A 19,324-nucleotide genomic window follows, 5' to 3' on the forward strand; every position below is an offset into this window, starting at 1 on the left:
TCCTACCATATTCTGCTGGCTAATCTCCACCTTTACAAAAAAAAAAAAAAACTCCTCGAAAGAGTTGTCTATACTCATTGTCTCTAATTCTTTTCCTTCCGTTGACTGAACCCACTCCTATCAGGCTTCTGTCTCCACCATTCCAGTGGAATAGCTCTTGTAGTTACTAATCACCTCCGTGTTGCTAACTAAATTCAATGGCCCTTTAATCTTATTTGACCTAGCAGCGGCATTTGACACAGTTGATCATTTCTTTCCTCTTTGAAACACTTTCTTCACCTGACTTCCATCTCTCTTCTTCCATCTCCCTGGATGCTCTTTTCCAGGCTGTTTTGTTGCTTCCTCCGTATCTACCAGACCTCTAAACTTTGGAGTACCCCCAATGCCCAGTCCTTGGACCTCTGCTTTGTTTACATTTCCGAGAACATTTTCCATTGTCTCATAACTTTTAAATGTCATTTATATGCATATAACTTATAAACTTATTTCTCACTCAGGCTCACCTGAACTTCAACATGTCTAATAGGGAGGCCGAAACTCCTGATCTTATGAAATTGATATTCCCATCTCATAAATGGCAATTTCATCTTTTCGATCGCTGAGGCCAAAAACTTTATGGTCATCCTTGACTGTTCTCTCATACCCACATCGAATCCCTTAGCAAATCTTGGTTTTACTTTTAATGTATATACAGAACACTTCTCACCATCTCTGCTACCACACTGATTCAAGCCACCGTTATCTTTTGTCTGGACTATTGTAGTAGCCTCCCAGTAGCTCTTCTGGCTTTGACACTTGTCTTCACAGAGCAGCAAGAGCAATTCTTTGAAAATGGAAGTCAGCTGTCATTCTTCTGCCCACAGCTCTCCAATGGCTTTCATCTCGCTCTGAGTTAAGCCTAAGTTCCTATAAGCAAGGCTGTCACTCCCACACTGGAATGACTGGAGGCCACAGTTCAGCTCATTGCTCCTCTTGCCAAGTCTGCCCAGAGAAAGGAGCATCTTTTTCTAACCTGCACGAAGGTGCCCCATGGGCTGGTAGTGCTCCTACCTTCAAGGCCCTATGTTCTACATGATCTGGCAGCTACCTCTCTGACCTCATCTTTCTTCTCTCCTTTTCTCATTCTCTTTTAGTCTTCCTGGCCTTCTTGCTGGCAGATATGCTATCCTGCCTTGAGGCCTTTGGACTTGCATCTCTCTCTGCCTCAACCACTCTCCTCCCAGGAATCTACGTTACCTGCTTTTTTCAGGTTTCTGAAATGTCACCTTATCAGTGAGGGCTATTCTCTTTCCTGACTTAATGCCTTATGTAAAATGACACCCTCCCACCTTTCTTACTCTCTATACCCCTTTCCTTGTTTTATTTTTCCCCATACAACTTACCCCCATCTGTTATACTGTTTTTTACTTGTGTGTCTTCTGTCTCATTACTTGAATGTAACCTCTGGGAAGTTAGGGACTTTGTTTTGTTTAGTACTATATCTCTAGTGCCTAGAATAGCGGCAGACACACAGTAGGTGCCCCCCCCAATATTTATTGAATAAATAAATGCAGCACAGATTAAGCATTGTCCTGGATGTTGTTTCATGAGATGTTTTCCCTAATATTTCCCTGCCCTCTCCCACAGACTAGTGAGATGCCCCTCTGGGCTTTTGTAGCCCATTGTGCCCACTGGTCACACTGCCTTCTCTGCTCTGTGGCAGAGGTTCATTTAACTAGAATCAATACTTGTCTAGGAACCCTTGTGACTTGTTTCCTCTGTATCCCTAAGGGTCTAATTTGAATGAGTGAGTGCAAGGTAATCTGAGTTGGTCTGTGTAACTCAGTGGCATTTTGTAGATGCTGAGGAACAATCACTTTAGCTGTGTTCTGATTTGAGGGCACAAGTCATGTCTTCTGAGCAGACCAGATTATTACTCAGTGATTACTGATTAATAATCAACTTTCTTTTTTGGGGTGGTGGTGCATGTGCTCTGCTAGCAACTGTATTATGCACTGGAATGCATGTGGGTGGGGAAGGAAGATGGGGAATGAGAACATTTTGGTTCCTGATCTTATCAAATTTAGAGCCTACTGAGAGAATATAACCAGAATTCTGAGTGATAATATCAGGATAGAGGAAGTGCACAGTACGTGGGAGAACATAGCAGTGGCACTTGATCAAATTTAAGGGAATCCAGGGCAGCTTTCCTGGAGCTGTATAGGCTGAGATCTGAAAAATAAATCAAAGCCAAGTAAATGAGAGTGGAAGTACTGTGTGTATCTTATGGAGGAGGAGAGTGGTGAGGATGCGGGAAGGGAATGCAGGGATGGGGAGAGAATTATGCAAGACCCTCAGGTAAGAGAGCAAGTTTATAGGAGTGGATGGGGGTTTTGAGGCGGACAGGGGCATGAAAACACTAGATTTGGTCAGAGAAAAAGTCCCTGGTTCCTATAGGGCATTCACAGACTAAGGAAAGGAACTTGGATTTTATCCTAAGGGTAATAGGAAGCCACTGGTGTTCAGATGTGACCACCCATTCCCCAGTGATCACACCCATTCCTTCCTCCGTTTTTTTTTTTTTCCCCGTCTGCACCGCTCTGCTTGCAAAATCTTAGTTCCCCGACCTGGGATTGAACTGGGTCCACGGCAGTGAAAGCGCTGAGCCCTAACCACCGGACCTCCAGGGAATTCCCGGAAATAACATTATTTATAGTCTGTCTCCCTTAATAGATTGTAAGCTATCAAGGAGCCAGGGACTTTATCTTATTTATAACTGTATTATGCACTGGAGTGCATATGGGTGGGGAAGGATAATGGAGAATGCTGAATCTCTAGCTATAAAACAATGCCTGGCACTTAATAGATACTCAGTAAATATTGGTTGAATGAATGAATAAAGAAATTGATTTCTTATTTGGGAAAACTGTTGATCCATTTATGGATTATTGCTTTGTTGGAACTACTTTATGTTCACTTATAAATTGATTTCTCATTATCCAGTTCATCAATATAAAAATAAATTAGGTCTTTTAAACTTTGAAATTATTTTGGTGTCTCCTTCCTCCAATATATGGCCTATGGGCAGTATTTATTGGCCATATATGTTATTTTAGATAACTAGGTATCAATTATATTGCCAAAACACGGTAAAATTGATTTAGGCATTTATTCATCACAGCATTATTTATAATAGTGAAAATATCCAACAGGTGGGGAATGGTTAAGTAAGTTATTGTGTATCATACCATGAAGTACTATGCAATCATTAGAAGTCATGTTTTTGAAAACTATAATATTTAACAACATGGAAAACTGCTTTTAATATTAAGTGAAAAAAATAGGATACAAAACTGAGTATAGAGTGTGATCCTAATTTTTATAATTATAAGCATTGGAAGGAAATACACCATATTAAGTAGTCATTATTTTTTGGTGGTGGAATTCTGGATGATTTTTGGGTTTTCATTAATTTTCCAAATTTAGTTTATATTTTCCAAATTTTATACCATGAGTATAAACCTCTGTGATGGGAATGAGGGGAGTTAAAATGTTTTACCTTGCCACACATTTTAAAGCAAATCATGGGTTCTGTTTAATGTTGATGTGAATAGATCTCAGGAACCAACTTTTGTATCCAACTCTAGTTGGATAATGATTCTTTACTAAAAGAGCAGTGAAATATAGCTGCTTGAAAACCTCACTCAGAAAGGTACAGTTTGTTATCTTTGACATCACTGATGTACAGATTTTAGCAGAAGTCCTGACTTCTTACTTTTCAGTTAGTACGTTCATAGTAAAGATAAGAATTATAATAAAATTCATCATAAAAATAAATTCATGAATTATTTATAGCTATTGTGTGTTGGATAACTGTGACTGGGCCAGGTAGGTACATGTGTAGAGAAATATTTGACCTTGTTTGCTTCATCAGGAGGCCTCCAAACTAGTTTTCCCACATGAAACAAAGAAAATGCTAATAAACCTTCTGTTAGAAAGTGTTGAGTTAAAGAAACCATTCAATCATATGATACATATACTTGTTTAGTAAGAAATGAGTTCTTTATTGACTGGTATTCTATCCCAGAGGTATAGTATAGCACATGGTAGTAGAATGATCAGACATTTTAATTAATACGTTGGAATATTTATTTCAGAGATCCATGAGACTTTTTTTTTTTCCTGAAACAAATAGACGTTTTATTTAGATCAATATTTGACTTTATTTATTTATTTATTTATTTCTGTACGCGGGCCTCTCACTGTTGTGGCCTCTCCCGTTGCAGAGCGTAGGCTCCGGACGCGCAGGCTCAACGGCCATGGCTCACGGGCCCAGCCGCTCTGCGCCCTGTGGGATCTTCCCAGACTGGGGCACGAACCCGTGTGCCCTGCATCGGCAGGCAGATTCTCAACCACTGCGCCACCAGGGAAGCCCGACTTAATTTATTTTAAGCTTTAGATTAATTGATAGTCTTTTTCTTTCAGGCTTATCAAAGTTTTGGCTTTGTTGCAAAAGCAAGTCAAGACTTTTCTCTGGTGAACAGGTGTGCAGACTGTGACATATGTCCGTTCAAGAAATAAATAAACATGCAGTTCTCCCTCCTTTTTTTTTTTTTTTTTTTTTTTGGCTGTACGCGGGCCTCTCACTGTTGTGGCCTCTCCCGTTGTGGAGCACAGGCTCCGGACGCCAGGCTCAGCGGCCATGGCTCACGGGCCCAGCCGCTCCACAGCATGTGGGACCTTCCCGAACCGGGGCACGAACCCGTGTCCCCTGCATCGGCAGGCGGACTCTCAACCACTGCGCCACCAGGGAAGCCCTCCCTCCTATCATTAGTAGAAGTGACAAGGAATTTTTGGAAAGAATGCAAAGATACATAATTACAGAAACTGAAAGAGTGGGCTGTAATGAGGAAGGACCTGCTGATGAATATTACATCATATACCGAAACGTTTTTGATAAGGTATCGTAATGCTTTAAGACAACAGAGTTTTTATGTAGTAGAAATGGTCTATCTTGACAACTAATATTCCTGCCTTAGTAACACCACTGCTTGTTTGACTACATTCCATTTGTCAGTTTTGAGAAGTTCATCCAATTTGTCAGAAAGGGATGAATGGGGAAAATGCAATGCTGGATTTATATTACTAGACAGTTAATGAGAGTTTCAGTTATTGTAGCTTAAGTGCAGGCTATCAGTTTTTGAACAACAACCTAGCTGTGCCCTCTAATGTCATTTTGACCTTCCATCTCAAATCATTATCTGATTTGTTAGGAATTGGGCTGTAAGCACGAACCTGGTAGTTCTTTGTTGTTTTGGGTTGGTTTGTGGTATAATTAAAATCTTGGTTTAGATTTGATCTAGCATATTAAATTGAGACTCCTTGTAGATTAGAGGTCTAGATAGGCATGGTAAACAAGGAGTTTAACTGCACTGAATGTTGGAAATATGGAGGTCAGAAAATGCTGCAGCTTTATGTGTCATTTGATTTTGCTTTTCAAGGTTTTAGAAATACCTGCTTTTCCTTAAAAACAATTGCAATATGGCCACTGATCCTCATTTTTTTATCTCACTTTTTTTTTACCCACGTAAGATGCCCTGACAGTAAAATCAGTGAAGTCAGCACTCTTTCCTCCTTACCTAGAAGAAATAATCACTTATGTGAAGACTTCTGTAAACTATTGGTCTCTGAGTAAAACAGCCATAGGCAAAATAGGAACTCAGTGTTTTGTTTAAATTTTAAACATTACACACTGAGTCTTATTTCTCCTCTAAATAAAAATATAGTGCCTCACTCTAAGGAAAAGTGAACACAAAGTAGTGATATATACCTACAAGTGGAATTAAGAAAATTGATGCATATCCATAAAAGTATAAAATGGAAAAAAAGACTCTTTTCTTCCTTTAAGTCATCTGTAAAATCTGTCTTTTGGAACTGGTACACTGGCAGATTAGCTTCATTTTATAAGTTGTTATGATCAATGAAATTGTTTTGGTGTTTTAGTCATTAAGGACTGTATTAGGTGAATATTTAAAGATAGTGAAGGTAGTGTATTGAATAGGTTTTATAAATATCAAGAGTCATGTTGAGACTCTACTTGTATGAAATGAGCAAAGGAAAGTTATCATGATTGTAACATACTTATCTTTGCATGTCCAAATGCTAACACTTGTCAGAAGTTTTCTTACATGAAGAGCTCTCTGCTTTAAATTAGTATAGTTATAGTGAAGTCATTTTGGAGGAGCTTTGGTAAATTTAATTCTTAGAGAAAAGACATGGAATTAAATAAAAGATAATTTCTGTATCTTTAGTCCTTTTCTCCCTACCCGCCAGGATTTCCATTTGGACTGTTTGTACATTGTACAGTTATAAATTGTACATTTGTACATTGTGAAGTATCCTATTCTTCAGGACTGAGAGGGGATCTGAAATAAAAATCATTTGGTACTTAGAGAAACTTTTATTCTAGCTTCTCAATAAGATAATCTGCCTTTCCATTTTCATGTTATTCCAACACATTTGATTGTTAATAAACTATTAATGCCTGCCTTCTCTAATCTTCCTTCTCTCTTGGAAGGATCTGGTTGGGCAAAAGATGAAAGTGTCAGCTTGCATCTCTGAGTACTTAGAACCAGAGAACAAATACCAAATTCTGTTTAAAATCAAAGATAGAGGATTTGGCCTAGAGAACCATGCCTAAATCAAAGCAAGGAGGACCTGAGGCTGTGTAACAAGAGTTGAGGGTACATTGCAGAGAGAGCCAAGGACTTAATAAGCAAAGGACTTAGTAAGCAAAGAAAACCAAAGCTAGGAAGAGTGAGCTTCAACAGATACGGGTGAATTATGGAGGTAATTGGACTCCGGAAAGTGACTGGCCTTTTGCATCCAGGTAGCGTGTTGTACAAATAGTCTATATTCGTGTGTAGGTGCTGAGGTGGAATGGATACCATTCCTCCTCTCCCTCAGATCCCTGTACCTGGTAAGGATGGCTCTGTTTTTTTTTGGGGGGGGGTGGTTAATGGAAACCTTAATACCAGAGTCTGAAACTTGAATCCCTAGAGGCCAAGAAGGTCATATAAAAGAGTTAAGTGTACTGGCTTTAACAGGATAAGGAATCATGGGGACTGTGGTAAAATGAAAAACCAATCCAATCTGAAGCTCCAGCTGATTACTGCCATTAAGGAATGGGGGTTCCACGTTGGTAGATTTTTCAGTTTTCAAGAGGAGCTGAAAATTTGGGTTTTGGGCGAAATTTCCTAAATTTTAAAATATTTTGTGGACCAAGCAAAACTGTTCTACCTCTGGCATACAAGTTTCCCTCCTTTACTTTAATGCATTTTCTGTGCATTCTGAAAGATTCCTATGGGTGTTCTGAAATCTATTTCTTCTAGCAAACCCATATGGGAGCTGATCATGATGTTACTACAAGTCTGTTTTCTATCCATTAACATATCTGGGTTGTCTTGAATTGTTGCAGCACATCATGGAGGCTTGTGGAGTGGAGGATGGCCAGGAACCGTGGGGTATTTAATCTGGAAGACCACAGATTAATGACCTCAATTTTATTGAAAGTTGCTGGGTGGCAGTCCTTTGGGTGGATAGGTAGTATGGTCATGTCAAAAAGATATCCTTTCCTGGTGCTTGGCATTGATCAGTTATCTCCTTATACCATTTTTTTTTTTTGGCCGCATGGCTTGCAGGATCTCAGTTCCTCTACCAGGGATTGAACCCAGACCACGGCAGTGAAAGCGTCGAATCCTAACCACTAGGCCACCAGGGAACTCCCCTCCTTATACCATTTCTTGATAGACCAGATGTCTTCCTGGATGATTTTTTCCAGGTATTTTCTAGCTAACAGTGTGATATACCAGAGACTAGAGATATAGTAAGGGTAGAAAGCGTAATTGTATCTTTCAGAGAAAACTGTGGATTGATCACATCTATTCTTTATATGCCTCGACACCTTCCAAAATCCTTGTGAGCAGAATTTGGCAACCATAAATTATTTTTAACTTTTTTTGTTTTTTAACTTCTTTAAAGTGCTCCTTAGTTGTTATTGTTTTTTTGTATGGGTAATGCCTACACAGGATTAACCAGAAAAAAAAAAAAAAAGAAAGAAAAGAAAACTTAAAGAACCAGTAAGAAGAGTATACAGTGGAAAGTCTGGTCCTTCTCATCTTAGACCCTACTTCCCTTTCCTTCTCTGTAGATTTCTATTTTCTTCTATTATCAAACCAGAGATAGGTAGGTTTCCTTCTCTGTAGGTTTCTGTTTTCCTTTCCTTCTCTGTAGGTTTCTATTCTCTTCCATTATCGTTCCAGAGATATTATGTTCTTAAACACCATTGTAAACCATGAATGTAAGGTATGAAGGGTTTTCTCCAGTTGCACTTGACATCTTGGGATTAGAAATGCAGTTTGGAATTGAGAGTATTGATCAGCTAGTAGGAGCAGATGGGTTAGAAAAACACGGAAGTGAAGGGAGTCCAGGATTTTAAGGTCTGAATGAAGTCAGAGACTAGACTTGGAGGTAATGAGGGGCGATATGTAATAGTATTTAAGAGATCCAGAATTGGGATAATTAGATCTGGTATTGGTTTTATCTGACCTCATATAATGTATGTGTTAATTCCTAGTAGAGCAAAAAACATGTTTTTTTTTCTCATATTTAAGCTCACAGGATTGTAATGATTCAAAAAGAGCATATATTCAATAACAATTAACTGTCTTTAATAGTGGTATTTGCATATGAATGCAAGCTCAAATTTGTAAAATTTTAGATTTCTAATTGCCCATCATGTTCCATTAAAAAAAACTATAATCTATATTTGCAAGTCTTTTGATCCATAGTCTTCTAGAAAAATCATATTTTAGGTAATAGAGTATGTCACTGCATACAAATCCATTCTTCAATCAAAAAAGAATACGATGACTTTATTGAGACAATAAAGAAAAGCCAAAGAACTGCATTTTATCTTCATGGAAAACTTAAAGTTTTGGCAGGAGAGCCCACAACATTGGTATATCACAGGAAAAGAATAACTCAACTTAAAGCAAAGTAAGTATATTAGTAAGTAGCCCAAAAGGTGATAATTGTTACTTGGTTATATTAACTAGCCATTGTAACTATAACCAGTGGTTCTTAGTCTTTTTCAATTTCAATTTTATTTTAAAGCCATGTTTTTATGTTACCCTTCCTATTGAAATTACTATATTTTTACTTGAAAAATAATACTAATTCTGCTTGAGAATTTTATAATATCTCTTAGGATAATTGGAGGCACATTGTAGTATCATAAAATGAGGGATACAGATAATTGCTCCAGGTGATTTCTTGCATGGAAGGTTTAATAGTACAATTTCATGATTACCATCTGAAATAGAGCACTTAATGCTCTGATGCACAAAGGTAAATAACCTACTGGGAGAGGATAAAATGCTCACTCTTGTTAAGTAGTCTCAGATTTTCAGTGTTCCATTTGGTAATTGATGGGTAAATTATTCTTATAGATAATTTCAAGTCAACGTGGAAAATTATGTAAAATTTGACCTCCACTTCTGGTAATGTGGCTTGCTAGATGTTGGGATAGATCTTCCTATTGGGGCAATATGCTACATAAGATGGTAAAAAAATTTTTTTCCAAAAGTAACAGGAAGCTGACAGGGTAGTGACAGAAATATTAGGGCAAAATCGTAACAGAAGACAAAAGATAGAGAAGCACTAAAGCTTCTTTGACCCTGAAAGCATTTATTAAAACTCGTGACCATAAGCTTTAGTTTTTAGTCTGTGGCACAGGGGTACAAAAGACAGAGACCAGAATCTATCTGCCCAAGGGGTGTAGTCTACTGGGAAATCCTCCCCATATAAAGCTGGGATGATAAAGGGCTACACCCTTGAAGAGTGAACAAGAGGTAAACTGCTCCACCTTTGAGGACTGCATGGAAAATTGTCTTCTGCTTAGCAGACTGCTAACAGATCCAGGGCTTATTTTGGGGGTGATGAAATGTTCTGGAACTAGAAATGGTAGTATTTGCACAACTCTTTGAATATGCTAAAATTCACTGAATTGTATACTTTACAAGGGTGAATTTTAAGGTATACGAACTATATTTCCATAAAGCTATTATAAAAAAAAAACATGGAGGACAGAGTGAGAAAGTTATATTATTATGTCTAATCACAACTCAAAGAGAAGAGAATATGGGACAGAGACAATATTTGAAGAGAGCATGGCTGAGAATTTTCTAGAACTGGTGAAAGATATCAATTCACAGATTCTGGAAGACCAAAGAATCCCATTGTAAGTAATAAGAAGTACTCAACTAGATTTACTGTAGTGAAATTGTCAAAGATAAAGAGATCATAAAAGTAGCTGTGGATAGGAGCAACGACTGGATACCTTCTCATCCATGTTGTAGCATGTATTGGAGCTTAATTCCTTTTTATGGCTGAATAATATTCCATGTTTGTATGTACCATATTTCATCTACTTATCAGTTGATGGGTACTTGAGTTTTTTCCACCTTTGGCTATTGTGACTTGTGCCACCATGAACATTCGTGTACAAGTATCTGTCTGAGTCCCTGCTTTCAATTTTTTCGAAAGTCGGTTTACTTTTAACACGTCTTTCTTCCTAAAGCATAACTATTTGGATGAAAGCCAAGGATATTTTATTTCCATAGTCCCTCTTTCATAAATACTGCAAGCTCCTACTCTGAGCCATCTGTAGTTACCAAGAACTCTATATAGTAATCAGACTTAGGTAGCGGTTATCTACTGACAAACTTGTTTTTAATTTGCCAAAAATCCTGTAACATTTATGTAGCTAACTGATTTTAATCTATTATTTCCTCCCTGGGCCAAAATATTGGTGATAAACTAGGAAGTAAATTTCAAATAATGCTTAAAAGAAGTTTTTATTTACTTCTTGGTCTTTAAAACCTCCATTTCTGGATGAACTCAGTTTTATCTCAAAATGCTATCATTCCTCTAGTTCTAGAATCAAAATTAATAGAGTAGGCTGAATAATGGTCCCCAAAGAAATAGGTCCTAATCTGGAAATGTTACTTTATTTGGAAAAAGGGTCTTTGCAGATATGATTACATTAAGGATCTTGAGCTAGGGAGATTATCTTGGATTATCCAGGTGGGTCCGAAATATCATCACAAGTGTCCTTATACAGAGAGGTAGAGGGAGCATTGACACAGACACAAGGGGAGAAAGCACCATGACCTCGGGGGCAGAGACTGAAGTGATGCAGCCACAGAAGGCCGGCAGCCCCCGGAAGCTGGAGGAGGCAAGGAATGGATGCTCCCCTAGAGCTTCTAGAGGAAGCACAATCCTAAAAACACAAATTTTGTCCCACTGATACTAATACTGGACTTCTGGCCTCCAGAACTGTGAAAGAATGGATTTCTGCTGTTTTAAGCCACCGAGTTTGTGGTAGTTTGTTACAGCAGCCATAGGAAACTAATACGATTACTTAACAAAAATAATTTTTTAATTGCAAAGGTAATTTTCAACTAAAGGGAATAGACATAGTACTTTGTGGCTAAATTATTATATTTAATACTTACAAATTTCCAATAAGGTTACGAATCATAGGCAGTATAAGATTTTACTGATGCTTTGAAAGAAAATTGTTCCTCACTTGTGAGGTTAGTTAACTTCCTAGGCATTTTTTTGTAAACTTCTGTCTACGTTCATAATGGTACAAAATGATAATTAGCCAAATTAAAGTAATAATTTAACCTGTTTTACTTTGAATTGTATGATTAAATAATTCATTGAAAGAAACATAAAAAAGCCTTTCTGTTTTTCAGGATGAGGCTTATTGAAAATAATTCCTCAAAGATTCAATTGCAGATAGATGAAATGAAACAACTTAGGGCAGAGTATGACACAAAAGAACAATATTGTATTTTCTGCAAAGATCCTTCAAAACCTATTCCAGGTACAGTATTTTGTTTAAAATATTTGAAAGAATTTCCAACTGTTTCCAGTTATACAAATTAATATATATGTGTTACCATGTATACATCTTCCAAGTATACCGGGACTTTAGCCAGACTTTACAAACAGCTTTAGTCTGGCCTCTAGGTACATACAAGGGAATGAGAAAACTTAACCCTAAACGATTAAAAGAGTTCCAGTCTGGCTGGATTATATAAAGTATAGTACAGTGGCTCTTAAAGTGTGGTTCCTACATCAACATCAGCATTACCTGGGAACCTGTTAGAAATGCAATTGTTTTGGTCCTGCTGCAGATTTACTCTGTCAGAAATTCCAGGGATGAGAGTCGGGGTCGGGTGGTGGAGCCCAGCAGTCAGTGTTTTAACAAGTTCTCCAAGTTTTTCTGATGCATTTTATAAAGTTTGAGAACCCATGGAATATGTAAAAAAAAACTGTGGTACGTTAAGTTCTGGTGAATATTGTTGATTCACATTGATGTCAGCATTCACTGGTTCCTCATTTTCAGCCAAGCCACATTTTAAGACATAGGAGTATATCCTGGAATTCCTCCAGAATATTGAGAGATTTGTATGATGAATGGATAGAGGAATTACAAATATACATCCTGGAGTAAAGAAAGACTTTGAGAATAGATAACTGCATTCAAAACCTTGCAAAATTCCAGGGCTTCCCTGTTGGCGCAGTGGTTGAGAGTCCGCCTGCCAATGCCGGGGACACGGGTTCGTGCCCCGGTCCGGGAAGATCCCACATGCCGCGGAGCGCCTGTGCCCGTGAGCCGTGGCCGCTGAGCCTGCGCGTCCGGAGCCTGTGCTCCGCAACAGGAGAGACCACAACAGTGAGAGGCCCGCGTACCGAAAAAAAAAAAAAAAAAAGAGGTTAATTCATAGGTTGTGAGGCTAGTATGTAGTGAACATATATAATATTCCTAGCCTTCTATGTTAAACAGTTTTCAACTGTTGATTTGCTTGTTGATATGGTACAAAAAAGGGGTAAAGATCATTTTGAGGGGCACCAAAGCCTGGATTATTTCCTTATACCCTATGCTTCTCTAAGTCTATCAGCTTCAGATATGAGAGAACAACCCTGGTTGAGGTTAAAAGTTTTATGTATTTTGTTTAATGTTACTTTGGTGTTTTTCTCCTCTGGGGTTCCACATTGATTTGCAACACTCTTTAAATCCTGTTTGCCATAGTTTTAATTGTGAGTAAGGACTGAGTTGATGTTTTGCCCTAGGAAGAGGAGTAGAAGCTTAAGTTATCTGAACTATTATCTTTTCTTCTTGTATTAGTCTCACATTTAGTTGGGAGTCTGATTCCTGGCAGAACAACTAAGGCTTCTGAATACCAAGGACACTTCTTGATCTTCAACTTGGCAGCCTTTGTGTGCAATTAATATTTCCTCTAGGCCGAGCCTTTAAGCAGATTGCCCTTCTTTCCCCTGGTTCCCCCTTTCTTCTGGAGATGATATGAGAGAAAAAAAATCTGAGCTCATTATAAATTCAGTTGAAGTTCTTTCAACTGAATAAATTCAGTTGCTGTTTCTATGGCTTGCTCTCAGCAGTATAGGAATAAGGTACAGGATCAGGTTCAAGTCACCTGGCAGGTGAGTCTTATTCTGAGGCTACAAAAAACAATATTAGGGAAGGAAGTGAAAGAATATTTCACAGAGTGAATGAATCTAGTTATAATTTATTAGAGGTGCTTTTCTGTATTACTATGCTACTATGTTTAGTCTGTATTAGACATTTCTAATCACTTTTCTTTACTTTTTTTGTGTACTACTATATAATGAAATGCACTGGCTGTAGGTTCAATGAATTAATCTCACTTGGGGAATATGAAAAAGCAGTTTATTTTGCAGCAAACAGTCCTGGAAGAATTCTTCAAAACATTGAGACAGTGAATAAATTTAAGGGTAAGCATTTCTCTCTGAACCTTACATGTGTATTGCTAATTATACTTTTTTTTTTCCTGATAGAATGGGAAGAGTATTGAATTGGGAAACAAGATCTACCATTTACTCAGTTTCCTTACCTGTAACATTAAGGGGTTTGATTAGGTTTTCCAAATTAAATTATGAAATATTTCAAGTATCCAGAAAAGTGTGAGAAACATAAATAACAGCCATGTACTCGCTATCAAGATTTAATAAATGTTAATATTTTGTCAGATTTGCTCCACTTCCTTTAAAAAACAGCTTTGTTGTGGTGAGTTGACATACATACACTAAATTGTACATAAAATGTACAGTTTGTTAGGTTTTGACATATGTATCCTCCAAAAGTTCCCTCATTCCCCCAGTGATCCCTCCCTCCCACTACTCCCCACCCCTCCCACTGGTCTCCCTCCCAGAGCTTCCCTCCAGTCCCCAGGCAACTACTAATCTGCTTTCAGTCACCAAAGATTAGTTTGCATTTTCGAGAATTTTATATAAATGGAATCATATAGTAGGTATCCTTTTTTGACTGATTTCTTGCACTTAGCCTAATTATTTTGAAATTCATCTGTGTTATTGCATCTATCAATAATTTATTCTTTTTATTGCTGAGTAGTGTTCCATTCTATGAATAAAAATCCTTTACCAGATATATGATGCAAATATTTTCTCCCAGTTTGTGGCTTGTCTTTTCATTCTCTTAACAGTGTCTTTCTAAGAGTAGAAGTCTTTAATTTGTTGAAATCTAATTTATGATTTTTTTTCTTTTAGGGATTGAGATTTTAGTGTCATACCTAAGAAATCTGTGCTTAATTTGCAGAGATTTTTCTCCTATTTTTTTTCCCTAAGGATTTTATAGTTTTAGGTTTACATTTAGGTCTATGATCCAGTTTGAGTTATTTTTTATTTTTTTATTTTTTTTGCGGTATGCGGGCCTCTCACTGTTGTGGCCTCTCCCGTTGCGGAGCACAGGCTCCGGACGCGCAGGCTCAGCGGCCATGGCTCACGGGCCCAGCCGCTCCGCGGCATGTGGGATCTTCCCGGACCGGGGCACGAACCCGTGTCCCCTGCATCGGCAGGCGGACTCTCAACCGCTGCGCCACCAGGGAAGCCCCTGAATTAATTTTTATATATGGTGTGAGGTATGGGTCAAAGTTTATTTTTTTGCTGAGAGCTATTCAGTTGTTCGAGGATAATTTATTAAAAAGACTTTCTCCACTGAATTGCCTTTGTACCTTTGTTGAAAATCAGTTGTCCATAGGTCTGTTCTATTTCATTGATCTATTTATTTATCTTGATGCCTATACTACACTGTCTTGATTACTGGAGCTTTACAGTAAGTGTTGAAATCAGATAGTGTTAGTCTTCTAACTCTGTTCTTTATCAGATTTAGTTTGGCTATTTTAGGTCTTTCATATTTCTGTTTAAATTTTTGAAATCAGCTTGTAAATTTCTACAAAAAGACCTGCTGGGGATTGCACTGACTCTGTAGTTCAACTTAGGGAGAACAGACACTGAACAGTATTGAATTTTCTGATCCAGTGAACCCTTAAATATGGTATATCTCTCCATTTTTTTTAGGTCTTTTAAAATTTCTTTTAGCAATATTTTGTAGTTTTTATTTTTTATTTTTATTTTTATTTTTTTTGCGGTATGCAGGCCTCCCACTGTTGTGGCCGCTCCTGTTGTGGAGCACAGGCTCCACACGCGCAGGCTCAGCGGCCATGGCTCACGGGCCTAGCCGCTCCGCGGCATGTGGGCTCTTCCCAGACCGGGGCACGAACCCGTGTCCCCTGCATCGGCAGGCGGACTCTCAACCACTGCGCCACCAGGGAAGCCCAATATTTTGTAGTTTTTAGTGTTCAGGTTTTTTTTTTTTTTGACATTGATGTTTAATTTTAAATGTTAAATGTTAAAATGTTTAATTTTTACTCAGAAGTTTCAGACATCTTACAAGTACCCAGGAACTCTTTCTTTGGCTGTGCTCTGAATTTAGCATAAATTAAAAGTGATTAAAAAATTAAAAAAAAAATTTTTTAAGTGATATTAGTATATTCCTGAATTTCTTTCTCTTCTCCCTTTGACTTGGTCTGCTCAAAGTATGGATTGCAAGTTTAAGTAAAACTCAGTGCTTGCAATTAATGCTTAAATAAATATAATTACCAGTGAAATTGGAAAACAGCAAACTTTTATTCATTTTCTAGGTATGTGGATTTTATTCTGAGAAGTTTACCAATACTAGACTGGTGGTACTTAACTGAGTGTTTCTGAGAATCACAAAATATTCTTTTATTTTAAAACTAAGATGGGGCCTCCCTGGTGGCGCAGTGGTTGAGAGTCCGCCTGCCGATGCAGGGGATACGGGTTCGTGCCCCGGTCTGGGAGGATCCCATATGCCGCGGAGCGGCTGGGCCCGTGAGCCATGGCCGCTGAGCCTGCGCATCCGGAGCCTGTGCCCCGCAACGGGAGAGGCCACAACAGTGAGAGGCCCGCGTACCGCAAAAAAAAAAAACAAAAACAAAAACAAAACTAAGATGCATTTTTAAAAGATGAGAAGCTCAGAAGGAAATGCAGGGGTATACATAAAGGGGAGGTATACTCAATGTAGCTTACAAATATAGAGATTAATTAGTCTTATCTTAGTTCTAAGTGGAAATTCTTGATGTCAAATATGTACAGCTTGTTTTAAATAAATTTCTTAAAAATACCTTTAAATTCATCAGTTTGAACAAAAACATTCTTTTTGCTTTTACCTGAACACAGATAATCTGTTGTCTACACATAGTGTATATAAACATATGTATTAATAGAGATTTCATGACTATGATTTGTGTTCAGATGGGCGTGTCTCATATTTTTGCCCGCACAGTTTTCAGTATTTGATCCTTGTGCACGGTAACACAGAGTGTAATTTTATAGTTTTTATTCAGTGGACTTGAAGTCAAGAAACCATCCCAATTATGTACAATTTAATAACTGAGTGATTATCAGATCATGTTACACTGCAAAAGTATTCTTATATCATGAATGCTGACACTGGGCATTTTGGGTGTTAAACAGTAACTTTCATAAGTCTGAGGTTTAAATTGGCATATGCATATGGCATATGTGGGGGAAAATGCCACAAAATTTAATAAACTTATTATAATTACAGAGTTGTATAACCATTACTGAAATTTAATTTTAGAACACTTCATTATTCCAAAAAAAAAAAACCTTGTACCAATTAACTCCTCATTCTCTATTGCTTCTCCTCCAAACCCTGGGTAACCACTAATCTACTTGCTGTCTGTATAGATTTGCTTGTTCTGGATCTTTCATATAAATATGATAATACAATAAATAGTCTTTTGTGACTGGCTTCTTTCACTTAGCTTAATGTTTTTGAGGTTCATTCATGCCATAGTATGTATCAGTAGTTCATTCCTTCTTATGGTGAAATAATATTCCATTGTATGGATGTACTGTATTTTGTTTATCCATTCATCTGTTTATGGTCATTTGGGTTGTTTCTACTTTTTGGTTATTATGAATAATGCAACTGAGCATTTCTGTACAAGTTTTTGTGTGGATATGTTTTTATTTTTCTTGGATAGATACCTAGGAGTAGAATTTCTGGGTTAGGGACTTCCCTGGTGGTCCAATGGCTAAGACTCTGAGCTCCCAGTGCAGGGGGCCTGGGTTCGAACCCTGGTCAGGGAACTAGATCCCACATGCTGCAACTAAGAGTTTGCGTGCTGCAACTAAAGATCCTGTGTACCACAACTAAAGATCCTACAGGCCGCAATGAAGATCCCACATGTGGCAACAAAGATCCTGCCTGCCACAGCTAAGACCTGGCACAGCCAAACAAACAAACAAACTAATAAATAAATAAATAAGAATTTCTGGGTTATATGGAAACTCTATGTTAATACTTTGAGGAACTGCTAAACTATTTGCACTATTTTCCATTTCCACCACCAGTGTATGAGTTCTCATTTCTCCACATCCTTACCAATACTTGTAATGTCTGCCTGTTTGATTAAAACCTTTCTAATCTGTGTGAAGTGGTATCTCATTTTTTTTTTTTCCTCATTGTGGTTTTAATTTGCATATCCCTAATGACTAACAATGTTGAGCATCTTTTCGTGTGCCTGTTGGCCATTTTTTCTTCTTTGGAGAATTGTCTATTCTCTTTGCCCATTTGATAATTGTTTTATTTGTGTTTTTATTATTGAGTTGCAAGTGCTCTTTTTAATTCCAGGTAAAAATCCCTTATCAGATAGATGATATGCAAATATTTTCTTCTAGTCTGTGGATTGCATTTTTGCTTTCTTGTTGGTGGTTTTTTTTGTTGTTGTTCATTTGTTTGTTTGTTTTTAATTTTTTTTGATGTGGACCATTTTTAAAGCCTTTATTGAATTTGTTACAATATTGCTTCTCTTTTATGTTTTGGTTTTTTGGCCATGAGGCATGTGGGATCTTAGCTCCTTTACCAGGGATCGAACCCCCACCCCCCCTGCACTGGAAGGCGAAGTCCCAACCGCCAGACCGCCAGGGAAGTCCCTCTTGTTGGTGTTTGTTTGAGGTGCAAAAGTTTTTAATTTTGATGAAGTCCCATTTACCAATCTTCTTTTTTTATGGCTGTGCTTTTGGTTTTGTATCTTAAGAAATCTTTGCCTAACTTAAGATCCTATGTTTTCTTCTAATAGTTGTATTCATTTAGGTCTGTGGTCTACTATGAGTTAATTTTTTTGTTTGGTGTGCAATAGGGGTCCAAATTCATTCTTTTGCATGTGGATATCCAGTTTTCCTAGCACTATTTGTTGAAAAGACTTTTCTTTACCCATTAAATGGTTTTGGCCCCCCTTTGTAAGAAATCAATTGACCATAAATGTTTGAGGTTTTTTTCTAGACTCTTAATTCTATTCTGTTGCTCTAGATGTCCATCCTGTGTAATCATACTATCTTGATTACTGTAGTTTTGTAGTAAGTTTTGAAATTGGAAGTGTGATTCCATCTTTCTTTTGATTAGTATTAGCATGGTGTATCTTTTTTCCATACTTTTACTTTAATCTACTTAATTTGTGTCTTTGTATTTAAAGTCAGTGTCTTCTAGGCAACATGTACTTGGATCCTGCTTTTTTATACAGTCTGACAATATTTGTCTTTTAATTGGGGTGTTCAGATCATTTACATTTAATGTGATTGTTGACATGGTTGACTTTTATTTGTTTTCTGTTTTTTCTCATCTCTGTTACTTTTTTTTCTCTTCTTCTACCTTCTTTTGGATTAGTTGAATTTTTTTATGATTCCATTTTTCTCCTTTGTTGATTTATGAGCCTATAACTCTTTGTTGTCTTATTTTGGTTGTTGCTTTAGGCTTTATGGGTTATATCTTTAACTTATCACATTCTACATTCAGGTGATATTGTACTACTTCATGCATTGTATA

The 19,324-nt window shown here is 37.5% G+C and overlaps 1 protein-coding gene across 1 annotated transcript in view; it reads left to right on the top strand.

Moving 5' to 3' along the window:
• Nucleotides 1–2,287: 2,287 nt before the first annotated feature.
• CLHC1 (clathrin heavy chain linker domain containing 1) overlaps nt 2,288–19,324 on the top strand; it is a gene marked incomplete at its 5' end in the record, with an annotated part of 32,455 nt that continues 15,418 nt past the window's right edge. Inside the window, 7 exon segments of the mRNA XM_081253887.1 lie at nt 2,288–2,337; nt 4,790–4,940; nt 8,853–8,883; nt 8,886–9,036; nt 11,802–11,932; nt 13,484–13,554; nt 13,722–13,866. Coding sequence (XP_081110013.1) covers nt 2,288–2,337; nt 4,790–4,940; nt 8,853–8,883; nt 8,886–9,036; nt 11,802–11,932; nt 13,484–13,554; nt 13,722–13,866 — 730 coding nt within the window.

Source organism: Mesoplodon bidens (assembly GCF_964165515.1).
Source record: "Mesoplodon bidens genome assembly, chromosome: 14".
NCBI lineage: Eukaryota > Metazoa > Chordata > Mammalia > Artiodactyla > Ziphiidae > Mesoplodon > Mesoplodon bidens.